Here is a 14,280-nt window from a genome sequence, read left to right on the forward strand (position 1 = left end):
AAGTAGAGGACTTGCATCTCCTCTGAGGGTGCCTCTTCCCTTTCTTCAGGAGGTGCTTCATCAGGGATTTTCAGGATGCACCACCATGTTGAGGTAATTGAACATGTCCACAAAGGTGTTACAATAGGGCTGCATCAGTTCATTAAGGCCATTGGAAAAATTTGTGGCTCCTTCCTCAAAATTATCCCATGCCTCTACCATTGTCTACAGCTGCCTAACTTTCTTAAGAATTTTGTACAGACCAAGGAATTCTTCAAAATCCTGGTCCATCGGTGGGAAAGAGAGGGCAGTGAGTTCTTCTCCAGCAAGGGCCTTCCCAAGCGTTCTACCCTTTTCATATTCCTTCTCGATGCGGCTGGCTTCATGCTAAAACCAGGCCTCATTTACAAGGCTGCAAACCCCAGGGCCCTCAAGAATAGGAACAAGGTGTTGCTGCCTGTGTTTTGGGTGCACAACCCCAAGGCCTGGATCATCAAAGTCCTTACATCTAACTGGTTCATTCAGAGCTTCATCCCTCAAGTTAGGCATTTCCTCAACGACTTAGGCATGGAGCTCAAGGTGTTACTGTTTGTGGATAATGCTGGTGGCCACCCTCTCAATCTTTATTACCAGGGAGTCCAGCTCGAGTTCCTCCCTGCCAAAACCACTTCTCTCTTCCAGCCTATGGACCAGGGAGTGATCCATACCTTCAAGGCACTCTACACCCGGAACTCCCTTGAGCACCTTGTGAATGCAGTGGACACTAACTGTGAATTTACTGCCTGTACGTTTAAAAGTAATGTAAAATAATCTGGATTAGACAATGCTTTATACTAGGCTAAGAGAGGACATTTTAAGAAATACCCTAATTTTGGTCTAAGCGGTAGTTTAGACCAAATAGCCCAGGATTAAATATAAACATTATCCAAGGCTTGATAAAATGGTAACCTAGTTTTATGACTCAGTAGCTTATCTATAAGGCTACATATTAGAGGAGTTTTTATGTAGCCTGTATCCTTAAAGATAATATAAACCTAGACAAGGCAGTTGCCTAAAACAGTAGTTCAAATTAAATAAAGCAATGGCTGAATATCAGATAAAAGAGTAGCCTTGGCCAGAAAAAACAGCAATCTAGATTATAAGAGGGGTTTTTCCTGTATAGTTTATGTGCTTAGTGTGATTTAAATAAACCTAGACTAGGCAGTGGCTTAGAATAGGTAAAGCAAGAACATAGATTATGCTAGAAGTAGTAGCATAAGTCATATAAAACAGTAGCTTGGGTTAGTTAAACAAATGTTTATACCAGTTAGCCGTAATGGCATGATTTTCAAAATTAAATTTAACATGGCGCTTACAAAAGGACTAATAGTTTATAGTAATACAGCTATATACTGGTGTCAAAACTAACCTAAATCTTAGAGTGTTTAAGTTAACATAAATATTAAACACATATAACAATATGATAAATAAAGTGTATTACAGCTACACACTTGTGATCAAATTAGCCTGTAACATTGAATATACTATCTGTATAAGGGCTACAGACAATTAGTACTAACTAGTTTCTAATAACAACTTGTTTTACATCACTACAGGGCTGCCATTAGGCAGGACCCTCAGCTCAAGAGTTCCGTAGCAAATTGCTCGGTTCACTTTTTGCCAGTGCGTACGGCCCATACCACCTGCCATGAGCATAGTCCTTGTAAAAAATAAGAAAAATTTGGTTGGTCACCAAATATATGTTAGATTTGTGGTATGCTCTTAGCAGCAAGTTTTAAGGACGAAACAGCTCTTTGTAAGCTGTCTCAATGGGTCCTAGGGTTCAGTAGGGGTGAGGAAGGGGTAGATTATATCTTTCTGGTAGAACTCCGGCAACAGGTATTTAACTCTTTCTCAGAACAAGATCTATGTTTGGGCCAAAATCCAGTAACATCAGTCCCCAGTACCTCTCAGGTTAACCTTGCAGAGGAAGTAGAGACATTCTTTCTAAAGAAGTGGACATTGCTACTGAAATGGCCCTGGTGAACCCAGAAGGATCAGGGACACAAATTTTAGCTAGTCATGGGAGAAACCTTCCAGAAGGAATTCTATTCCCCATGCAGCTATTGATGTTGAATAGATCTTTCCCCCAAAAGGGATACTAGGATCCACCTAACTATGACCAAAATAACTACATTTTTGGAGGGGTATAGTAACTTACCCAGGACTTCTGCCCCTTGATTAATAGGCAGTTACAGTTCAAATGTTGAAGCTCAGTGAGATTGCGCAAGCTCCCCCGAAAGGGATACACAGTGTGCAGCATTTAATCAATTCCATAAGGAAATTGAGCAATATCAAAGATGTCCTTGCCACAGAACGGCAATATATAAGGGACATGAAGCACCCCAAAGTGCAAAAGTACGGCATCCTGTATCCTGTGGACACAAGTGCTGCCCAAACAAAGTCTATTAGAATTCCGACTGGAAAAAACAAAATGGTCAGTTCGGAATACAGAACTTCAGATCAAAACATAATAGGGGCTCCAATACTCGCCCCTGATGATACTGCTAATCCTTGGCGAGACACCACAATGTACATTTTCATGGCAAGTATGTAATTATTGAGAGAAAAACTATGATCAAAGTTGTTGTAGAATTTAGAAACAGGGCAGCATTCCCTAATACAGAATGGCACCTGGTACCATCTTCACCAGACATGGAGAAACCACTAACAGAAACGGTTTTCTTACCTGTGCCCATAGCATTAAAAAATATAGAAAACATCCTTGACCAGGTCAACAAAAAATGGATCTCTACTTCCATTTTGAATAAGACCCAAGTTGCTCACCAAGTAGCCCCAGCCTTCTGTCCCTTCACTTTCAAAATTATTAATCATGTGAAGACAGATTTTCAGAATTTGTAGTGGCTAAAAACGAGACAATGGCAGAATTAAATCCATTTGCCACAGTCACCCCAGTTTCGGGAAATTTCACCAAAGAATGGGCAATCCTACAACTCCCTTCTAAAAGGAAAAAGCTCCCTTTAGATATGGCTATGTGGCAGTTTGGACCCCTGTAAGAAGTCTCTCAGAGGAGACAGCCTCATCAGATTTTACGCTATGCTCTGACTCCATAGTATTATAACCTCTACCACCTCGCTGGAAGTTGCCACCAAAAGGCTTCCAGAAGACTCCAGGACAATTTTTGCTGTTGAGGCCAAAAGTCTTATGAGAACCCTATGGGAAGCATTCTGTGACTTTCTAGAATGGTGCATAAAAGTGAAAATGGAAGCATTGGAGGGCTCCAACAAATCACTCTCCAATGTCACTGCATTATTACATTCTAACCCCTTCTGTAAGGACCTGTTTGAGGAGTCTGTTGTGGCTCAACTCACGAGCTAGCCTGCCAACAAAATTGTACAGTGTATGCTCTCCTGGGGAAAGGGGAATTCAGGAAACAAAGAACCCAAAATTTCCCTTTACCCAATCCTAAGAAAGGCTCCCCATCATACTCAAAACAGAATAAGGCAAGTCCTCGAAAGGTTCCTTGTACAGCCCAAAGTTTCCGAATGGCAATTAGAACGTATGATGGGCCTGCTGCAGTTCACATCAGTAATAGATCCAGTACTTAGATTGCAACTCCCCACAGGTTGGTAAGTGCCGTCAGTGCACCTCACAAGGTGCATGGTAGGCATTACCAAAGGTTCTTTGCAGCACCCCTTCAGCCCTTAGCTACAATCCCTTTCGTTCTTTTTACTGTACCTCCATTAATATCTTTCTTCCATCTTGCTATCCACCCTCTCATAACAATTATTTCACAGTGCAGCTGTGAGATTTTCCTCCTGTTACACCTTTCAAACCCACCTATCATCAATTTCCTTTCCAGTGTTGAATGACCTCATGGATCCCAGTGCTTGGCCTTTGGTCTAAATTCCATATTCCATTCCATTCCATTCCTTAGATTGCAACTAAAAATGTGAACAAATTCTAGCTATCGCATGCAAGAAAAAAGATGCGAGACCGACCTCATCAGAAGTTTAAAAAAGTTCGGGAGATACTTTGGCCTTGGACCCGGAAGCAATCTCTGGCGAAACAGGTCACCCTGACTCCTCCATCTGTATGAATAACAATATACACAGGTGTCTCGTTGACAGGTTGGGAGGATCGTCAGGTGGCAGGGAGGTGGTCAGCTACTCTGAGGAATTCTTATATCAATTTCCTGGAGTTGATAGCTATCTTTTTGTCTCTCAAAAAACTCAAGCCTCCAGAAGAGAGAGACAACATGACTACAATGTCCTGCTCAGGAGGTCGGGATCACATGCACCTCCTCTCAATATGATAGTGCTAGCCATCCTTCGGGTCGCACAAGCGAGGAAGTGGCACCTGTCTGCAATTCATCTCACAGGGGGTCTCATTGTAATAGCAGACTCCCTATCAAGGAAAATGACAGCCTCAACAGAGCGGATGTTGGACACCCAGTCTTTTCAGACAATAGCCAACATGCTTCCACAACCGGAAGTGGACCTGTTCACCACATACGAGAATCACAAACACCTAATATATGTGTCTCCGAACCTGGACAGTCAAGCAACAGCAAGAGATGCCTTCCTAAAGATGGAACAAAGGGAGGATGATATCTTTTTCCTCCATTGTCCCAGATTTCAGTGGTTTTAAGCAAACTTCTAAGCTTCAAAGGAGTAGCTTTTTTAATAACCCCAAATTGGCCCAACAGTCATTGGTTCCTATTACTGTACTTCAACAATGGGCAAAAAGATCAATTCCACTACTGTTCTGTCCCAGACAGTAGGAGGGGAAAGTCATTTACTCATCCTCCCTTCTGACCGGAGACCTTCATGTATGGATTTTTTAAATATCTATCGTGAAAATTAATCACCCAACATTGCTAGGTACCTCCTGCAAAAATTACGGACATCATCTATCCGGCAATACCAGTCCATATAGAAGAAGACAAACACCTTGCAGTTACAACAATCATGGCATACAAAGCAGCATTAATGGAACCCTTACTTTATGGATTCGAGATTGACTCCAGTATAGAAGTTGCCACTTCCCTTCTGCAGTCTTTTGCTCTACAAAGACCCGCTCCTGAAAGGCTTCCAATTACTTGGTCCCTGAACAAGGTGCTTAGAGTTCTATCAACCCCTCAATTCGATGGACCCAATACAACCACTACACACATGCTACAGAAGGCAATCCTCTTGATTGGATTAGCATCAGGAGCTCTTGTTAGTGAACTCGGCTCTCTTAGACGGGGACGATACATCACGCAAACAGCTGACCATCAATTATTATTTTCCCATGGCCCATCATTCCTGGCCAAGAATGAGGATCCTTTAAGAAGGAAATCTATTCTTTTAAGAAAACTCAATTTAGCAGACAAGACATTATGCCTGGTTCAGGCACTTGAGGTTTACCTAGAAGTCACGGCAAACATCCCAGAGGGTCCTATTTTCCTACACCCTTGCACAAACTAACCACTCTCCCTACAAGGGCTGAGGATGATTTTAGTGTCTCTTATTAAAAAGGCAAATCCACGCTCCTTTCCTAGGTCGTTGGCCATTTCCAGAAATGTGTCTTTTGAAGAATCTCCGAATATACAGGGTGGTCATAAAAAAAAATTGCCATGCGCTAGAGCAAATTTGGCTACACTGTGTATCAGTAGGTGGCATGGTTAATCCTAACCCCTAGGTGCTACAGCAGAAAACCAGGGGTCTTATTGATGGTGAGTATGCTAACTATCGCTGGGAGAAGGGTGACAGTGCTGCAACCAAACCCAGCATGCTTAGACAAGCCACTGTAGAACCACATCCTAAAACATAAGTTCATGTATAGTATCTTGCTCCTTGGTACCAAAACCTGAAGAGTATTTGGAATAAAGAATGGGACTTGAAATTTGTGGCATGACCTCGGACCAGAAATTTTTTTCCTTTGGGGTGTTGGGATTAAAAATTGAGAGCTTAAGCCTTTTTCATCACTTGTCAGTTTCTTTATAAAGCTCTTTGAGGATGAAAGAAGTGACTACGCTATCAAAAAACAGGTTTTGACGTAGGAAAAACCTATTTTTGGTAGTTGCTGTTGAGTCCTCAAAACCCTCCCACTTCCCTGATGAAAAGGCATGGGATTTGGGCAAGGGATCATCCTGCATTGACCAACAGAGAATAATGGCTCCCTGGTCTTTATTAGCCTGGTTGTAAACAAGACGGCAGACGTGCATGCGCAATAGTCACTTCTCTTTCTTGCAGGTTCTTTGATGTTGGAAAAACTGGGTTCAGCTTCACTGAAGATAAGGAAAAGTGCCCTCTTATCTTTTGAGTCTATTATATACACCATCACGTATTGTACTGTTAATCGTTATGACACAGTACCTGGCCAAAGAGACCAACTAGAAGAGAATTCTTTGATATTAGTTTGGTCACCATGGAGCTCTGGTAGACCATGGGAGGTAACTTCTTGAGGACTCAACAGTGACTACCAAAAACAGGTTTTTCCTGAGTCAAAACCTGTTTTATCAGTGTGCTATATGAACTGTTAGGAGCATTACCTTCATGTTCTTCTGCCCGTATACCATTGCAAACCAAATGGAAGGTTTTTTAATTCATTGTTCATACCCCCAAATACAGGCAGTCCCCGGTTTATGACGGGTGCAGCTTACGATGTTCCAAGGTTACAGCGCTTTTCAAATCTATTCATCAGAAATTATTTCCCGGTTTATGATGCATGTTCCAGGGTTATGACACGTCGTACGCCAATCCAACGGAAGAAATATGGCTCCAAAACGGCAGAATAATCAAAATTTGGAGGTTTTTTTTATTATGAAAAGCTCAATAAAAATGCAGTTTACATGATTTCAATGCACCCAAAGCATTAAGGGGATCGGCCGCCTAAAAAAAACCAATAATCTTTTAAAAATTCGATTTGCTGAAAAAAATTCTATGGCTTCTTATAGGGTTCAAGAATGTGTCCACGAAATATTATGCCAAAATTTGCCGTATTTCTCTAGTTATGGCCTAAAATGTAACAATAACTATATACCCATAAAACACCAGTAGCGCAAATGATTTAGTCTGGTATAGTTTTTGTGATATATATTATGAAAACTTCCTTTGAAATGAAATGTATAATGTCAATAATATCCTACTCGGCACCTTTTTAGTTATTCCTAGCCATGACAACGCACACGTCATACCATGACGCCGACTGTGGCCGAGAGTTGCCTATAAACTTCCAAGCTAGAAGGACACGTTTTTCATGCTCGCTAGCCTTGACTGAACTCTGTATTTTCTGCGTTGTTTTTGTTTTTCCACCGTGCCTAAAAGGTCCAAGAGTTCACTTCATGCTTCTAGAATGCAGAAAAGCCAAGTGGAAAAGTCCAGGCGAGAAGTAGAAGAAAGAGTTCAAGAAATTAGTGCCATAGAGGGGAATGGAGCGACGGAGAGAGAGAGAGCTGTTGCCCATCAAACGGCGCAGGCAGCGATCTCTGCTGACCAGAGACCAACCACATCCACCCCTAAATGCCTCTTTATTTGTTCGTCACTACCAAAGGGCAAAGATATTTTAGAAAAAGAAAGCAGTAGCTCGGAGGCTGATATTATAGACGATCCTGAAAATAAAATGATCATAATAAGTGAAGCAAGACTTGATGAATTACTTGAATCACGAATCCCTAATTGTGAATGAAAAATAATTCCCAGGATCCATTTGGCAAGGGATGGATTCGAGACACTAATAAAAAGTGTAGGCAACTATGATACCTAGAGTAATACCTTGCAGCAAGATCAGACAGGGGGACCAGGAACTTAAAATTTATAAGAATGTGTCTTAGGCACATAAATAATCAATTGATATTCTTATTTATAATCATTTTGCATTAATTAATACCCAAAAATAAAAATTAAAACCATAGAATTAATTGTAACACAGTCTTTGAAGTCCCTTTTACTTTTTTTATGTAACTAAAACTTTGAAGGCCCGTTTCTCAAAACATAAGTTTTTCACCTTCAAAATGTATCTCCTCCCTTGTATTGGACCAATCTAAATGAAATTTCATATATAATATGAGGAAACATGGTAGATTAAAAAAAGCCGGGGATTTTTAATATTTTGAGTTTCTGATTTTTGGCAATTTTTTTTCTGTAATTTTTCCGGGAAAATTTCATAAAAAAAAATAAAAATTCATATCTCGAAAAATAATTGAAAAATCAAAAATCCCCGGCTTTATATCGAAGGTCCATATGTGTTTTATACGTGGTTCAAATTTCATCCCTTAAAACCAAAAAGCAAAGGAGGAGATGCATTTTGAAAATGGCCAATTTTGGCCGAAAAATGCTCTGGCGTCACAAAACCTAAGGTCACTGAACAAAAATTTTTTCCCCAGAAGTTCCACACAATATCCTTTAACAAACCCCCTATATATCAACAACCTGTCGTTAAAAAAGTCAGAAACCAGCCGATCCCCTTAAAAGTAAGGTTTTCTTAGGATTTATGATGATTTTCGATGATTTTTCGGTTTACGACGCGGCGTAGGAACGGAACCCCCATCGTAAACCAGGGACTGCCTATTTATTGTGGTAGGTTGCAGTTGCATGTGGATATTGCAATTGCAGATAATTAAGGTAATACTTGTTAAGTGGACATGAATCATGGTATGACAATGAAACTTTAAAAAAATTAGGGAGTTTAAGAATAAAGCTATAAGAAGAATATTAGGAGTCAGATGGCAGAATAGTGTTTGAAATGTTATCCTAAGGGAAATTATGGAGGTTTTTATATAGAGGAGGTAATGATGATAAGGTGATAGAGATGGCTTGGACTTGTCCTTCTTGCACCCCCTTGGAGAATAGTGTGGGGTAGTGTCAGCTGGGCTGTTATGGGCACCAAAGGAGTTTAAGACCCAGACCTACTTGGATGAGAACTGTGAAAGGGAAGCTAGAGATGAATGGAGGTTCATGGACAATAAAACAGTGGAAAGGCACAAGTGCACATTGCATCATATAGTGTTGGAGAATATGATGGCAACGACTATTCGTGCAATTTGGATGTCTGCACATATTTATGGCAAGAAAGATTGTATCTTAAGTGGCCAGCTCTGTAATTTCTTCTTCATCTCAGGCATCCTCTTATTTTTCATGATGATATTCTCTGTAACATAGACTCTACCAGCTAACAGCTATTGAAATATGAACTGTACAAATGAACTGAAGTGTTTGGAGTGATTTTGAGATTTCAAAATTGACATATTTATTAATACAGTACAGTAATGGGTTTGTATGAACAGGTTAATCTTTTCAGCCAAAGGCTGTATGCCAGTAAAAGCTGATGATGGTTTTGGTGATTCATAAGCAGCAGCAGCATGTAAAAATCATCACATTAAAATTCTCTCAGATCATATATACAGTATATATATAGCCAAGTATGTTAACACTTATTTCTGAAGGATTCTTCTGTGTGTTGAAATTGTCTAACTTTTTTTAATTGCAGGCAATTAAAGAAGCTTTGCGTGTGGTGAAGAAAGTCCCTGAAAATGAGCTTGATGAGGCCTTATACAAAGGTTACAGGGAAACTGCTATTGAGAAAAGAGCCCGACAGTTAAGCTTTTGATGTTGTTATTGATGGCATGTAATTGGTAATCATCTCATTTCTAGATTACATCATTTATTTTTTTATTCAAATGAGATTATGATATACTATATGCAATATTATAGTACAGTACAGGATAACAATGGCTTGCTTCAACTGTAGAATACAGTAGTTGTTTTAGACTAATGTTACTTAGAATAACTGAAATAACTGAAGTAATATTTGATGTTACATTGATAATGTTTACAATTCAATCCAGTACATATATGTACTATACTCTAATGATAGACGAGTGTTGTAATGATATAATATTTTAAGTGCTTCTACATGGGGGCGTTTTGTAATTTACAAAGGGCAGGCAGCATGGGCTGCTTAGTTGTTCAGTTTAGCTCAGAGCTTTATGCATAAAAAAATCAAAGAAATTTTTTATTCGTAATCTTTTCCTTGTCACTTTTCTCTTCTTTCCAAATTGTTTCAATTGTTTTTGCACAAATGTGCTTATCCTACTTTTTCCTCTCATTGTGAACCACTAATACATCATGCTCAATCTGCAGCTGTAGGAAATCTTGTATAAGGAAATTAGAATAGTGGTGTCAGTTTTTCATATACTGTAATACCTAATTTATCCAAATTACAACTCTGAAAAATTTTAAGAATTATTGTTTTTAGAAAGATTTCTCTTGAATGGTTTTTTTAGAAAGATTTCTCTTGAATGGTTTTTAAATTGATTTCTGTAAAGTAAAAGAAAAGTTGTTGCAGTTAGTATTCTGAAATATTATTATTTGGAATGAATCTTACCCACTGTTAAAGTTAGCTTTATAGTCGACCCCTGCTTATTAACGGTTCAACATTCACAGCTCCAGTGGTTTGTGGATTTCTGCAGAACATATATCCACATTATTTACAGAAAATTCGCCTATTCACGGATTTTTTCGTAGAGCAGTTGCTGTATTTTCATATTATTTTCACGACTAAATGTTTAAGGATGATAGTTTAAGGTGTACAGTGGACCCCCACCTATTTGCGATTCTGAGTTCGCGGCTTCACCCATTCATGGATTTTTCTGTGGAATGTATCTCCACATTATTTGCTGAAAATTTGCCAATTCGTGGAATTTTTTATAGAGAAGCATTCAATAATTACTGTATTTTCATATTTTCATGACTAAATACATTTTTCATGATAAAATTACTAAAATAGTCTGGTACAAGCATTTTTAGAAGGTTTTTTTGTTATCTGAACTATCAAAATAGGCAGTTATAAGCATTTTTAGAGAGGTGTCAAGTATTCACAGATTTTAGCTATTCGCCGGGGGATGTGGTCCCTATCCCCCACGAATCCCAGATGTCAACTGTATTTGGTGTTTGAACTATTTAAAGAGGCAGTTATAAGCATTTTAGAGGGGCTCTTTGGTGTTTGAACTATTAAAATAGGCAGTTATAAGCATTTTTAGAGGGTGTTTTGTTATTTGCGGGTGTGCGTGGTAAAAAATCCCCCGCAAATATCCGGGGTGCGATTGGCAATTTAAAAAATCAAAATGCGCTCGGTTAACCTGCTCGGACTGTCTGTAGTTATCTGTTTCCCATCAAACAGTGCTGGAATGTTTATGTTGTCATATGTCTTCGTGCCGTCCTGTTATACAGGTGGTCTGATTGGCGTTAGTAATATTTTAATGATTTCTTTTAATTTTCTCCTGTATGGTATTGTGCTTGTTTCTGTTTTTGCTCTATGTCATCTACAACAAGCAGAGATGAAAGCATTAGGCTGTATAGGAAAGAATTTTTGGAAACTGAATGTTTAGGTTATGCAAGATGACCACATAGCGTATGGTAGACTAGCTGCTCAGGCATGCATGTGGTTTTCTTGATATGTAGATTTTGAGTGATCTGATGAGAGGATGTAAATTTTTTGTAGTATCGGAAGATGTTAGTTGGGTACACCAGAAGCCTACTCAGTCTTTTCCTTTGTTGCTTCTCCTCCATTAACCTACCTGATAGGTTAATTCCTCCCTTTCTTATTCTACTCCACCTTCTTTTGCTCCCTGTGTGGTTCAGGAGAAAAATAATAATAATTGGCATATATTCTTTTTTCTAATTAGGATTTTGATCGAATTATTAGGGCCAATATTCCCCCCGTTTTCATCCTTTTTAAGTTTCCCCAGCGAGAGAGAAGGTGTCGGAGCCCTGGCATATGTCTGTAGCCCACCCTCAGCTGCCCTGCGTCAGTTGGTTATCTCCTCTGACAGGGAACCAGGGCATGTCTCGGGACCAAGGTTCTGTGCCCTTTGACACTTCTCTCTCAACTGTTGATCCGGTTCAGGTTCTGCTCCAAGCTGCCAAACAATTCCGGCCTAATTCGGAGTTTGTCTCTCTTGTTTTATGGCTCCAGTGTTGCCAACTGTGACAACATGAAATCTGCTAAACTTAGCAGTTTTTCCTGTAAGTTGGCAACACTGGCTGGCTCCCGTTCCATCCCCTTTTGGAGAGTGTACAGTCATGTGATGTAGGTGGACGGTAGAGAGGACTCAGATGTGTTACGTTTGCCTCAGTAGTTCTGAGCAACGTGTCAGTTGTTCCGTTTTCTTTTTATCCCCCCTGGTATCGTCCCCAAGCGGATGATAATCCTCCCCCCACTCTTACTCAGTTTTTCTCTCTATCATCTCCTATTCATCACCTTCTGACAATTATTCCTTTTCGTAAAGCGGCTCTTCCTTTTCCGCAGCTTACTTATGTGGAGTGAGTTAGCGTGGAAATAGAACAGCTCTCACCTCTCAGTATTCCCCTGTTGGATGTATTCATGGTTACATGATGACATCATGCAAGAGACCTCCCTTTCCCCATCCGTGAAGACAACACCACTGTCGTCGAGGTTACGTGGTGATGACATGCAGGAATCCTTTGCCTTCTTCACTTGTGCAGGCGCTCTGACTGTTGAAGGGTTACGTGATGACATCATGCAAGAATCCTTTTCCTTCCCCACCTTGGGTACTTACTACCAGCTGTCTGTGACATCTTTGCTGAGGTTACATGTTCCTCCATTTAGACTTGAGGGGTTTCAACCGTGATTTGGTAGGTTCTCCTTTAATATTTAAGTGATGCATAGCTCGCATTGTTCCATTTTCTCTTCATTTTGCTGAAGCTGAATCCAGTAACTGGTGCTCTTTAGTTTACTTCTACCTCAGCTCCTGTTAAAACAAATAAGAAGTTAACATTGATTTTGGTAGGGTGCATTATCATGAAAGCAGAGCCTTTGGGAAATGGATGAGCAGTCGAAGAGAAATGGAAAATATTTAGTGTATGCTGGCTCACAGATGCCACCGCATCTCTTTCCAGTTTTTAAGCTGTTTAGAGTTGGGTTAGGTCTTACATACGTTATACATTTTTCATTTTCATCTGTGCAACTTGCAGTTTCTAGTTCTTGGACCTAGGAAGCAAAGACTCCTCTAATAGATAAGGTAATTTGGCCTTATTGTGAGACGAAAGCACCTTTGAATGCCGTATTTCATTCTTAGCACTACAGCTCGATTACTTTAAAAGTAATATTTATACATATGCAATGTATTTGCTTGTATCTGTAGATATGTACATATATGTATATATGTATGTCGATACAATATAATGATGTCTGCTGTCTACATCACCCCAATTTTGTAGGCTATGTTATAAGGCATATAGGTTAAAAGTCAACATAGGCTACAATATGTTAGGCTGAGCTATCCCAAGTTTACTATACCTTAGGCTAGGGTAACAGGCCTAAATGCCGTAGGTTAGGCTTTCATACCTAAAAATAAATACGGGCCTAATGGCTTCGTGGCAAAATTTTGGGATGTAGGGTTGGATATATCAGTCTATAACAGATAAATAATACGTTTAAGATATGATGATCATCATAGGTATATTAGTCTTGAAGATGATAGACCTATTCCAAGGCTAATGGGAGGAATGTCTTATTCCTTTTACAGCTTAGTTGTAAAGTAATAGAAACAGCTGCGTAAAGATCATATAGGTAGCCCTTCTCAACTAATAGTAACTGTTTTTGACAGTGGTCCATCATTGTCTCCTTAACCCCTAAGTGCTAAGACCATCAACTAAGATGTCTCATATCAGGTGGTTAGAAATTCTTAGCACTACTGTACCTTTGAAGTCTTCCCTCTAGGGTCTAGCCCCTACAGCCTTTTTTGCACCAAAGTTCCATGTAGAATTTCCCAGTTTACTCTTGAGCTCTGCTTCAGTGATGTTCTGGCTAACATTCTCAGTGAAAAAATTTTACACATAACTTTAACTGAAGTTTGAACTCCCAGTTCACGTAGGCTGTGTGGATCGTCAGAAGGCTGGCAAAGTGTCAAGTAGAACATTTGGTAGTGATGGTTCTCAGAGAAAGATGCTTTGTACTTTTTGTTATATTTTACCCCTATCAACTTCCTGATATCCTTCTCTCCACACTCTTCACACAGAAAAGTTCAGACTTTGGAAGGGTAGTTTGGGCAGTTGTTATGCAGCAAGGCCATCAAGCCATGGGCATGCCCTGTCTCAACAAATTTATTCAGATTACTCCCTTTCCAGTGAGTCATTCAGCTGGGCCATGGCAACTTTTCGGAAGGGCAAAGGATAAGTTCTGTTGACATGTGGGGGACATACTTCCACCTCCTGGTACTCCTTCAGTCGAAGTAAAGTATGCTCCTGTGAGTTGAAGTCTTAGCAGTATGGATTCATCTGCAAGTAATCAGAG

The 14,280-nt window shown here is 39.8% G+C and overlaps 1 protein-coding gene across 3 annotated transcripts in view; it reads left to right on the forward strand.

Annotated features, from left to right (window-relative positions):
• LOC136856667 (serine-rich adhesin for platelets-like) overlaps positions 1-10,981 on the forward strand; it is a 138,358-nt gene extending 127,377 nt beyond the window's left edge. For all 3 annotated transcript variants that reach the window (XM_067134727.1, XM_067134725.1, XM_067134726.1), the window contains one exon: positions 9,454-10,981. In XM_067134727.1, coding sequence (XP_066990828.1) covers positions 9,454-9,573 — 120 coding nt within the window. In that variant the 3' untranslated portion in view covers positions 9,574-10,981. The remainder of the gene's footprint in view (positions 1-9,453) is intronic.
• The last annotated feature ends 3,299 nt before the right edge of the window (positions 10,982-14,280 follow it).

This window comes from Macrobrachium rosenbergii, chromosome 36 (genome assembly GCF_040412425.1).
Source record: "Macrobrachium rosenbergii isolate ZJJX-2024 chromosome 36, ASM4041242v1, whole genome shotgun sequence".
Taxonomy (NCBI): domain Eukaryota; kingdom Metazoa; phylum Arthropoda; class Malacostraca; order Decapoda; family Palaemonidae; genus Macrobrachium; species Macrobrachium rosenbergii.